A 13,151-nucleotide genomic window follows, 5' to 3' on the forward strand; every position below is an offset into this window, starting at 1 on the left:
TATTTGTGGATCACTGCAATTTCTTTTTGTGCGGATCATCTCCCCCAAAGGAATTGCTCTAATCTGTGAGGGTGGGTGTGCGCTGGTGGCATGCAGAACAGCATTGCATGCAGTATCTTTTCTGTATGGTCGTGATAACAGTTTATCCTTTGACACTACGATTGTAATATCAAGAAAATTGATGTGTGTAGTACTTTCTTTTTTAGTAAACCTTAAATTAAAGGGATTGGTTTACACCACAACTGCCAGGGCACAATCTGATTGACAAATTTCAACATAACATCTTTAATGATCTGTACAAATTAGAAGACCAATATCTTATGAAAAGAAAACACTATCCAACAAACATTACTAGGGAGGAAAGACAGGCATTGCTCAGTCTTAAAAATGATGCCTCCCTTGTCATCCGTGAGGCTGACAAGGGAGGAAATGTTGTACTAATGAATAAATCTGACTACATGGATGAAATCAACAGACAATTGAGTGATGAAATGACATACCAGCCATTGGACCATAATCCGGTAAACATCACCAAAGAACTTATTCAGAATACACTACGATTTTGGAAGGACAAATGTTTGATCTCAGATATCGAATACAGATATCTATACAATGATACACCAACCATACCGTGTATATACGTTCTACCAAAAATCCATAAAAATGAACCCTTCCCCCCTGGTAGGCCAATCATTTCAGGAATCGGATCACCAACTGAACGTATCTCTGAATACATCGATACATATTTACAACCATTGGTGGTGAACCTACCTTCGTTCATCAAAGATACTACAGATGTCCTAAGTAAGATTTCGGATGTAGACTGGGTAGAGGGACACTATCTTGTCACCTTGGATGTGTGTTCCCTCTACACCAGTATACCTATGGACATGGGTCTCCTGGCAGCACAATATTTTCTAGAATCTAGGGCTATACAATTCCTAGAACACACTGTCATGGTACTTGAATTGATAGAATTGGTGTTGAAAAATAACATTTTCATGCACAATGACATTTGGTACCGTCAAATTAGAGGGGTGGCGATGGGGGCGAAATTTTCGCCCTCGTTTGCCAATCTCTATATGGGATATTTTGAACTGCATCATATTTGGAAGAAGTGTCCCAATACACTAACGGAAAACATCCTCTTTCTAGGTCGGTATATAGACGATATACTGATGTTTTGGTCAGGTACAATAACAATGCTGGATGAATTTTTCCAGTATCTCAATACCAATCCCTTTAATTTAAGGTTTACTAAAACAGAAAGTACTACACACATCAATTTTCTTGATATTACAATCGTAGTGTCAAAGGATAAACTGTTATCACGACCATACAGAAAAGATACTGCATGCAATGCTGTTCTGCATGCCACCAGCGCACACCCACCCTCACAGATTAGAGCAATTCCTTTGGGGGAGATGATCCGCACAAAAAGAAATTGCAGTGATCCACAAATACTGGAAAATGAACTTAACACAGTAGAACAACGGTTTAGGGCCAGAGGATATAAGACATATGATATCCGTAAGGCACGTAAAGCCGTAAACAATATGATTAGAACGGACATGCTGAAGGGCAGCATGAAAAGAAACAAAAAATCAGATAGTACCAAAATGATCAGGTTTATCACACCATATACCAATGTGAGTGGAGAAATCTTTAAAATTCTCAGAAAACACTGGCATCTATTAACGGATGATGAGAAAATCATGGAGGCGGTGGGACCAAGGCCCAACATTACCTTTGCTAGGGGTAACACTTTGAGACAATCCTTGTGCCCCAGCTTTATCCCAAAAACGCGTCAAAGGACATGGTTACCAGCAAAACCGAAAGGGTTTTTTAAATGCGGTACCTGTAATGTTTGCCCTTTCGCGCTGAATAAAACCACGTCATTCAAATACAATTCTGAAAGAACACACCTAGTTAACGATTTCATTAATTGCAACACGAAATTCGTTATTTATTGTATTATTTGCATTTGTGGAAAAATTTACGTTGGTAGCACCATTCGACCACTAAAGGAACGGATACAGGAACACCTAAGAGCCATTAGAAATAACAATTTGCAATATCCGTTAGCTTTACATTTCAATACCACACATAATCACACTGAATTGATTAGAATAACCTTTCATGGTCTTGAAGTAGTACTGCTACACCCGAGAGGTGGCAACAGGATTAGTATGCTTAGACAAAAAGAATGTAAATGGATTGTTTCCCTCAGAGCAGTTGAACATGGGATTAACATCGACAAGGAACTTTTCGAATTTTTATAGATCTATGTGTCATGTACTATAAATGTTAATTATAAGCCTATAGGTTGGTATTTGATTTACCAACACCTATCATTATTATAACAATGGAATATGTACAACATCTTAGTTAACCACAATTATGTTGTGACGGACTTTTAAAACAAAATAATCTTTGTGACATGCTGTGGAGCCAGGATTCCTATTTCTTATAACCTGCTGCTACCTGTCCTTTCCATTTCTGAATTTAGCTATCTTATCATGCTATACCATGCTTTCTCGCCCTTCTTAATGACACTATGGTGACGATATCGGGTTCCGTCTTGAATATTTAACATATGAACAGGTATGCACGACTAATAACATATTGAAGAAATCTGAGACGTGCAACAAGAGGACGGTGTTTAGACATATAACACACACTGCGACACTGTTACAATATGGCCGCCAGTTCGCTTACTTTGAACCTGGTCGCTTTAGGTGTCAGTCCGTTTTTTGTGTTGACAATTTCCATTTAAACAGTGCAATGGCGGTAAGCTTTTGGTACGAACGCCCAGGGACATGCGGGAGAATCTATAATGTTAAGGAGGTGAGTGCGTTATGGTTAGTGCCACGGTAATAATTGAAGTGTTAGGAAGCGCGGTGTTAGGAACACCAATATATTTCCGCTCGCGTTACAAACAGTGCCACGTAAACATTTGAAGTATTACGTAGCGCGTTGTCATGAAGCGCGGTGTAAAGAATATTAATATATTTCTGCTCGCGTTGTAAACACTGTTACGGAAGCATTTGAAGTGTTACGTAGCGCGTTGTCAGGAACACGCAGACATCGACATAAGTATTTGAACTTTGACATATAAGCTGAATTACTTTGGGGAATGAAATAGTTAAATAACTGTCGGTTTGTTATGTAGATACCTAGCATACAATAGGTGCGGTAAAATACTACGACCATTATTGAATGACGGCAAACATTTTCAGTACTCCAATTGCTCATGCATACATTATTTAAGTGGTCATCACCAAATGATGACCCTTACACTACACCATAATAAAATAAAGACATCTTCTTCATTACACTTTGAATTTAGAGGGGACGGATCCTGGTCCTTGAATACATGTGACTGACCACGAATACGAAGAAATAGTGACAGTGCTCGATTTGAGTCACGCTTTACTGGATCCTTTGGTGGGAACTAGGTAAGCAATATAGACTGTTTCAATAGATGTTTTGACGAGTATCATTCTAGTCATATTGTAAATGGTTGTAGTACAGTACAATTTTACTTTTTAGGTAGAAGTTTGGAAACTTCCCATATACCAAATAGGAACAATAATTGTGAAACGTACAAGGTGAGATGTCATCACCCTATTTCATATGACTTTGAGTACACTAGCACCAATGACTGTTCGGTTATTTATATTTAACACGGGCACATCCATTAACACGCACCATCTTCCTAGTTGTAAGATTTATTACGTATTTTGATAATCTCTGACAGTAGTATGTAGTGATTTAGGGTTTTTTTTTTTTTTGGGACTTTTGTTCTATCCACTTGGGGAGCATGTCGGAATCTATCTCTCTATTAATCACACAAGGAAGCGGATTACTTTCTATCTCTTGGGGAACTCCATCCCCTCAAATTGGATGTCTATTTATGGATCTGTTTCACATTAGATTGTAAGGCATAACACAGCTGAAAAAATAGTGTGTATGTCTCTGTAAATACAGAAAATTAGATATGTTGTTTTTTTCTTCTTTTTTCTTTGTTTCTTATTTGTATGCAGCCTTGAGAAAGCCCGTTGGGCGAAACGCGCGTCGGCTGCGTTGTGAAAACTGGATACTCATATGATTAAACATAACATATCCTGTTACATCGAGATTGGAAATTTATTGTGTCTTTCATATGAACATTTTACGTATTTGAACTACACCCAGGAAACAGACTGTCTCAAGGGGTGCAGGTTACGTTTGGGGTGTGCAGCATTGCCTTTTTTGTATATGTTTAACATCTTGGGGATTTAAAATTCTTTGAGATGAATATTACTCTTGGTGGATGAGTATGTGGCGTTGTGCTAGCACCCAATACCACTGCGAATAACAACTGATTGCATTACGGCTTGAACTATACGATGTGCAGATCCATTTAGCATATCCACTGCATAATCTATACATACATTAAAAAACACGCCCACTGCAATGATTTGCACTACAAGGCTGAAAACGCCCTTCTACAGAGCAAATGTGGACATCGGTGGTAATTCAAGTGTATATAAAAAACTAAAGAAATCGAATATAAACATCCGCTCAGTATTGCGCAGTTCGGGCCATGAGTCGCAGGGTAAGGGAGCGGTGGTAATTTCACATGTACTGTTTTCGCGGGGCATTATCCAACACAAACTTTGCAATTAGGTTAATGACCTGGAATGGGGAATACCTCCGCATTTTTGGCCCCAGTACTGCACTGAATACAGGGCCAATATTCCACCGCTTTTGGCAGGTTGAACTCCGCACAGTTTTTACCACACTTGCTAAAACCGCATCACTTGTAATCTCGTTTTTGCCAGGCCCGTGGCGAGGAGTTATATATTATGGGGAAGATTTATGTTTCCTGGAGCATCCCTGCAAATCAGCAGGGATGCGCCAGGAAAGATGCGTCACGCAAGTTAACCCTTGCGCCACCACAGATGCGCCGCATTTACAATGCAGCGCATCATGGCGCAAGGATAAACAGATGCATGACGCATCTGATGGCATAAGGGCGGCACATTGTTGGAGTCGTGTCGCAAGCACGACGCAACTCCAGCAATGTTCAGGGGCTGCCCATACTGAACATGCTGCGTCATGCCTAACGCCTGCTTCAAGCAGGCGCAGGGTTTTGACGCAGCAGCGTCGGAAAAGTGACTCAGTGAAATCTTGTAGATTTCACTGCGTCACTTTTCTGAGGCTTTTTTCCGACGGAACGCCCACCCTGCATACATTAAACCTGACGCCGGTTTAATGTAGCGCAGGGCTTTACAACGTAACGTAACTCCCTAGATGTGCCACATTGTAAATAAGGCGCAACATGGCGCATGGTTTACGCCGCCGCTGCGTCATAGAAGTGACGCAACGGTGGCGTAAATGTCTCGCAAGGGGCTTGTAAATCTGCCCCTCAGGCGGCAGCCACTGGCGATCATACAAATGTAAAAGGCATAGCAGGGAAGGGTGGGCCCAGTTCTTTGGTTGGTTGGATTGTTAAACTGTATGCTATTGTTAGGTTTTGGGGTGCAATACATTTCATGATATGTTTTTAATTATTGCTTCTCTATTTTAAGAAATGTTTGAAAACTAATAGAAGAATAGTGCATGGTAGACCACACCCAGCCTGGTACATTGTTCAAAAGTAGAAAGAATAACACCAAAAGTGATTTTATCCTCTTAAGAATTATTGGGAAATGTGTATAAATAATGCATTTTAAAGCACCTTGAGGGTGACATAAGCGATAGCTGAAAATAAACACGTCTGTAAGGTTTTTCTCTATTAATTCTTGGGAATCATACGCAGTTCAAAATGTATTTTGAGAGGAGGAGAACTAGTTAGGACGGGACAGAAATCCAATACAACGTTGGAGTGTCCTAAACATTATGCTGTATTCTGCATTACTGCTGTACCTAAGCCCTGTAAAAACTAGATAGTGCAGTTCTCTGACAATCGTTCCATGTGTGACAAATGGTGGATTTTTACATGTCTGTCCATGCTGGAATAAATTAATTATAATGTGCCACAGGAGCAACTCATAGTGGACTTCACAGGAGCTCTACGCCTTCATATAACCTCCTGGCACACAGCGGCCTTCTTCTATCTACCGAGGATGTACACACAATGCTGATCCCTTTGGAGATCCACTGAAAAATGAACTACCCGTCTGACTCCTACTCAGGGAAGTACGTCTTCCAATTAAGTGGGATGGGCAGAACCAAGGTGCCTCCGGGTGATGCCTGACTCCAAGTTGTCTCACAGCACAAGGAGAAGAGGGCAGAGACAAGGCAGTGGGCTGCATTCATGTCCGTCCAGTGTAATGCTTGCCAGGTGTTTGTGGGTTCATCAGCTGATGGCAGTTTTCCTATTATTTTAAATTCGTAGTTCTATTTACAGTAGGTGGAGATCGCCCCCTCACATTCTCCTACTACTGGTTGTAAATCTCCTTTGAGAGTCTCTGTATTGCATCTACAGTGAGATGTACCTGGAAATGTATATGTGAAGAGATCTCTTCCAGTAGATTTCACTTTGTGATGAAGGCCTATTTTTCATTTTCAGTGTTTTTCTAGTTTATTAGCTTCTACTAATGCACGTGTTTTCTTTTTTAGGGTCAAAGCGAAAGTCAGCAAAAGGTTTCACATCTCGGAGCACAACTTTGTCGAATAGCAAACATGATGCGCAAATAGCTTCTATCAGTGATGAAACTCAGGAACAAAGGGCAGTTTGTTACTTAGATGTGCCACAGGACAGCTGGCATCCACAGCCTGGTACAGATTCCCAAGAGACGTCCAAATACTCTCAGAAGGCCCGTATGAACTCAGGTACTGAATTAGGCATCAGCAACTCTAATCTTGTAAAAGAAAAAAAATTAAACCCTCTCAAAACGTCTCATAAAACCACATGAGACTTTTCGAGAACTGTATTTTAAACTAAATCAGTAATTTTGTCTGCAACGATAGACACATTTTATTGAGATGTATTTGAAACTGTACCTTGATTTTGTGTGCAATGATAGCCACGTTTTATTTTTCTTTCCTTTGCTTAAATCAGTCCCTATGCACCTCGTTTCTATACAATCATTTCAGAAAAAGGTTTTTACCACAATCAAATAGTGTGACAAATGCACAGCAAGTGGACAATTTGTAGAGTCTGGTTACACTTCTTAGTGTGGTGTGCACAACAGAACAACGATGATGAGAAAATGGCTGCAAAGCTTGTAAAATGAGAGGGTGGGGCATGGGGTAAAAGATAGCACGAGCAACCACAGACAGGGGAGACTCAGGCAACCCGTGCAAATATTTCGCAATGGAAAGTTTATTCATGGGTTGAAAGCTAGCACAAGACAATCGAAGAAAACCAGTGTGCGAGGATAATGATGGAGATGTGGGAGTCCAGTGCTGGGGGGTGGGGGAGGGGACATCATAAGTGTTGTTTTTAAATCGTAAGTCCAGAGACACCAAATTTGATTTTCCTATCTTGTCCCAGTGGGAAACTACACTACACTACAATACAACTACAAATGTTATAAGGCAGTCCCCATGTTAACCTATCGGAGGGATAGCCCCTGCAGTAGTGAAAAATGTATTAAGAGTATTTCACCATCAGAACATGTAAAACTTAAAAGTACAGATCATACTGTTTAAATACACTGTACTTAGCCATTGGGGCTGCCTAAGGCCTAACCTAGGCCTAATCCTCTTGGACTGGCACACTTAGGTTCCCTAGCGCCAAGATGCTCCCTCCGGAGCGAACGTCGCGCTCTATAAATACCCCACAAATATACAAATATACAAATATACCTAGGGGAGACTTACATGTATTAAAAAGGAGGGGTTGGGCCTGGCAAGAGGGTTAACTTGCCAGGTCGAAATGGCAGTGTAAACTGCACACACGGGCTGTGAAGTGGAAGGTCCGAGACAAGTTTAAAGGGCTTCTGGAGTGGGTGGCACAAGCTGTAGGCCCACAAATAGCATTTAATTTCCATGCCCTGGGCACATGTAGCGCACTTTACTATATCTAAATTAAATAAGCCAATTGGATTTATTTATTTTATTTATTTATTTTTGGCATTTATAGAGCGCGAACGAATACCCGTGGGCGTCTCGGCGCTTGACTGGGCGGCTGACTCTCCCCAACATTAGAGAGACCGAAAGGATTTACTGGTTAAACAGCCAGGTTTTCAGGCTCTTGCGAAACTGGAGTAGTGATTTACTGGATCTAATTTATTGTGGCAGCGTATTCCAGATCTTGGGTGCTGCTACCGCAAAGCGGCGATCACCCCAGGAAACTGTTTTAGAACGTGGAACCACTAGTTGATTGAGAGTCGTGGATCTAAGTTGTCTAGTCGGTCTATAGAGTTTGAGCTGGTCCTTAAGAGGGCGTGGACCTTGATCATGTAGTACCTTATAGACTATGCAGAGAGATTTGAACTTGATCCTATTTTTGATCGTTAACCAGTGGAATGTCCTGATGGTGTCAGAGATGGGTACAAACTTGGGTGTTCTGGACAGGAGACGGGCTGCCGCATTCTGTATAGTTTGTAGTTTTTTTGTAACTCTGGTTTGGCTATTTAGGAAAAGCGCGTTACAGTAGTCCAGGGATGAAAGGACCAGGGAACTAACCAATGTTTTGGCAGCAGCATCTGGGAGGAATGGGGTGATTTTTCTTGTCATCTTCAATTTGTAGTGGGCTGTGGCTGCTACTTTATTAGCATGTGCCATGAAATTGAGATGATCATCAAAGATAACTCCCAGATTTCTGACCTTGGAAGTCGGGCTGGGAGGGGTGCCGAAAGCTGGGGGCCACCAAGGAGCGGGCCAAGTCGGAGAAAGGGATCCAAAGATGACCACCTCCGTTTTATCGGAGTTAAGCTTTAGGCAGTTACCTGCCATCCACAATGTTACCAAGTTTAGGGTACAGAGCACATGTACTTTAGCGCTGGTTTGCATTGGTAAAGTGCCCAAAATCCTAACTCCAGCAACAGTGAAGTCAGCAATACAGGAGGTCAGAAGGCAAAAAGTCAGTGGGAGCCACACCAAGGATGCCAGGTCAAAAAGTCTGTTCAAATACAAAGGGCTTTAGTCTTCTTCTAGAAAAATCGGAAAACACCAATTGCTTTTCTTGATACTGTTATCTGAAATAAACTGTTAGTTATGGATTCCTTACCGTACAATTTCCCCCAGGTGTCAGACTGGATCTGGATATTTTTTTTTTTTAGCATCACCACTGCGGTCGACTCCGCAACCATCTTCGGTGTCGTGGTTGCCAGGATGACATTGAGGTACCTACTTAGATGCCGCCCCTGCGCACTGATATTAGCTCTTTCTTTTTCTGCGCTAGCGTAGCGCAGTTCCGGAGAAAACTACCCCTTAGCCTACTTTTGGCTAACTTTTTGTGACTTTTTGTCAACATTTTTTCTGAGTCCTTTGACTCATGGTGCCCGAGGGATGTCCCTACGTCAGACCAGCCTCAAGCCCTGCGGCGCCTGTCACAAGGTGATGACGGTGAGGGACCCGCACCTCGTGTGCTTGTGGTGTCTGGAGCGCGACCACGAACCAAAGTCGTGCTCCGACTGACGGGCCATTGGGAAAGATGCTGTGGGAGCGGTCCTGAAAGTTGCTGGAGGCCCAGCGGTCGGCTGTGCATCACTCCCGGTTTTGTTCGAGAGGAAGGTCTCGAGGCTGCTCGTGTACCCACTTGTCGCACTCCAAGTCGTCGAGGTCTTCGGGTAAGTTCAAACACAAGGCGGCGAAGAAGCAACAACACTCTTCGCCTTCTCCCTGGCGGTCGGCCAATGCGACACAGGACTTGGAGCTTCGTCACTCTAAGGCACCCTCTCTCTCTGGCACCTACTCCTGAGACGGCTCTGCACCTCCCTCCTTTTTCGGGACCAGGAGTGTCTCATGCCCAACTCAAGACCTTTTACGAGGCTGTGCGCCGGGCAGCCTGACTCTGCCAGCATGACTTCGGGCCCCGCAGAGCCGGTTGGGGGCCATGGGCCTTTGATGCCAGCAGGTTCAGCCCCGGCGGGTCCCTGCGGATCCAGGCCTGGATCCGGATCGATGCCAGTGGATCTTACTCAACCTTTCCTGGTGCAGATCTTGATGCCATTGGCGCGGGGTATGTCCCCAGCCGACATCGACCCCAGCCTCATCCCCGACTTAGACATGGAGCCGGAGCGATGTCGGTCAACATTGGCTCTGACGCCAGAGGGTACGTTTGTTCCCCTATTTATCCTTGGTGTTTCCCTATCGACTAGAGGGTGATGATGAGGACTTTGAGTGTTCACTGGACCCTTTAGCTGACAAGCTGGAATAACCGGACTGGCGAGAGGACCAGGGTGACACCAGTGGTCTGGACACTTCTCCTGACACTGGTTTTCTTTCTCCCCCTACCTAGGCTACGGAGGAGGGAGTTTCCTATGCTGGGGTGGTGTGAAGGGTGGCCGAGGCCTTGGGCCTTGAGCTCCCTTCTGTGGCAGTCAGGACTATCCTCCTGATGGAGTTGCTTCAGCCTGCGGCTTCCTCATCTCAACCCCTATTGCCCTTCAATGAAGTCCTCTCTGATGTCCTTCTGGGCTGTTGGTCCAAATCCCAGCACAGGGGCTCCTGTGGATAGGACGATTGCCCGCCGCCACCGCCCGGCTATGGACAACCCAGTGTTCTTGACCTAGCACCATTCCCCTGAGAGCTTGGTGGTCCAAGCCTCTTCTTCCAAGGGTGCATTCCCTTCTGCTCCCCCAGACAGGGAATCCAAGAAGCTGGACCACATTTGGAAGCGCACATTCTCTTCCTCCAGCTTAGCACTGTGGTCGGTGATTACCGCGCGCCTCTTGGGCTGTTATTCCAACTCCATATGGGATACGGTTGCGCAAGTGCTGCCACAGTGTCCCGAGGTCGCCCAGGCCGTTCTCTCCCAGGCAGTTGCGGATGGGAGTGACGCAGCCAAATTCTTCATTCGATGTGAACTGGATAACACCGACTCACTGAGCAGACCGATTGCCACATCGGTAACCCTGAGATGCTACGCCTGGTTGAGGACATCTGGCTTTTAGGGGATTTCCAGTCAACCCTGTTGGAAATGCCCTGTGATGGCTGTCGTATTTTTGGCTACAAAGCAGACTCGGCACTTGAGGACTTCAAAGATTCAAGGGTTATGGCCAGGTCTTTGGGCCTTACTGCGTCGGCTCGTCCACCTCAGTCTGCTTTTCACTCCTTTTGTGGCTACGGAAGGGGCACCCCATCACATCCGGCCCAGCCCAGCCACAGGTACACGCAAGCTGCCCAACCTCTGAGTGGTCATGGACGTGGGGCACAGCGTCCTCGCAGGTCTGGGAGCAAGCAAGCGGGCCAGTCCACCAAGTCCCCCCCTGTCACTGCCTCCAAACCTTCCTAGTCTGACATTCCAGGGCCATCTTCAGCCAGTGGGCAGCAGGATCTGCCCTCACCTCCCCCACTGGCAATCCATCATGTCGGACAAGTGGGTTCTGCAACTCCCTCCCCTTCTAGACTACCCATCCCTCCATGCCACCATCTTTCGATCGCATGCTGGAGGATCATTTGGCGCTTCTTTGGCAGGAAGTATCTGCTCTTTTGGCCAAAGGAGCAATAGAGAGGTTGCCAACACCAGGAGTAGGTTGTGGTTGCTACTCCCGCTACTTTCGAATGCCCAAAAAGGACAAAGGTCTGCATTCTATTCGACGGGCCCTCAACTGCTTCCTCCAGATGGAGAAGTTCAAGATGCTCACGTTGGCTCAAGTCCTGTCTGTCCTCAATCCAGGAGACTGGTTGATAGCGTTGGACTTGCAGGATACTTATTTTCCCTTCCCAGTCCTTCCAGCTCACAGGCACTATCTACGGTTCATGGTGGGTAACAAGCACTTTCAGTTCACCGTGCTCTCCTTCAGTCTGACCAGTGCCCCTCTGGTGTTCACAAAAATGATGATGGTGGTCGCAGGTCATCTGCGCAGATCAGGGGTTCCAGTCTTCCCATATCTCTGACTGGCTGTTTAAGGCAGGCCAGCCCCAGGCAGTCGTCTCCCACCTCCAGACTACGGCGGACCTCCTGCATTCGCTGGGGTTCACTATCAACGTGACCCATAAAGATCAGTCAGGATTTAAGTGTAAGGTACTCCAGCTTCTGCACTCCTACTTGTCTGACATACCTCAGGCAGAGGTAGAAGATTCTTGTAGTCCAAATCATTTACTCACCCCTGTTGGATTTTCCAGGGCTAGTCTCACTCATTCTTTCGGACTTTTGTTTTTTTTGTATGTGGATGACACACAGAGTATTGTTAACATAATGAATGACAACCAGTCAAAAGTTTCTAGATTTAGAGACTGTAAGTGGGTTAGCAAGCAGATGAGATTGACCTGCCTTAGATTGAATGGAGGAGAAAATACAGATGTTCTTTTGTTCGGAACAGACTCATCCCTCTGGTCCAATGTGTGGTAGCCAGATGCCCTAGGAGCTCTACCACTGCCTGCTAGTTTGGCAAGAAATCTCGGCATTCTCTTCCTTCTGCTCAGCATGCAAATATGAACACATCTACCAGTTTTAACATCCATTGCTTACTGAAGAAAAAATTCCCTTTCGTTACCATTCATCTCACAAAACAATGGTATTAGCTTTTATCTCTTCAAGATTAGATTACTGTAATGCCCTGTTTTAGGCCTTAATCAGACAGTGCTGAAAATACTTCAAGGGGCCCAGAATGTGGCAGCCTGCGTGATTCTTGATTGGCCTTGTAATCACTCAGTAACTAAAGAAAATATAATCTGCGTTGGCTTCCAGTTCACACTAGGGCCATATCTTAGGCTCTGTGTCTGGTTCACAAGGGTGATCAATAATTTATGTCCTAGTTTCATTGCAAAAAGATTTAAATGCAACACTCCACAGTGCAATTTGAGATCTAGCCCAAAGAAAGATCTGATGGTTCCAACGATTAAACGTAGTTGGTGGGGCGATGGATCGTCTTCTTATCCCTCAGTCAAACTTTGGAATTCTCTTCCCTTAGACATGAGGCACATAGAACATCACACCGCCTTTAGGAAACGTGATAAAACCTGGTTGAGCTTTCCGGTTTTAGTGCTAAGATACTTTTGGGTATAAGTGTTTTATATGTTTTTTTAAAATTCATTCATTAATTCAC

At 44.4% G+C, this 13,151-nt stretch overlaps 1 protein-coding gene across 4 annotated transcripts in view; it reads left to right on the forward strand.

The window, feature by feature from the left end:
- The window catches only part of LOC146809647 (uncharacterized), a 977,933-nt gene that overhangs the window by 795,466 nt on the left and 169,316 nt on the right, over window positions 1-13,151 (forward strand). For all 4 annotated transcript variants that reach the window (XM_085616504.1, XM_085616506.1, XM_085616505.1 and 1 more), the window contains one exon: window positions 6,610-6,822. In XM_085616504.1, coding sequence (XP_085472630.1) covers window positions 6,610-6,822 — 213 coding nt within the window. The remainder of the gene's footprint in view (window positions 1-6,609; window positions 6,823-13,151) is intronic.

The sequence above is a fragment of the Triturus cristatus genome, chromosome 7 (genome assembly GCF_964204655.1).
Source record: "Triturus cristatus chromosome 7, aTriCri1.1, whole genome shotgun sequence".
NCBI lineage: Eukaryota > Metazoa > Chordata > Amphibia > Caudata > Salamandridae > Triturus > Triturus cristatus.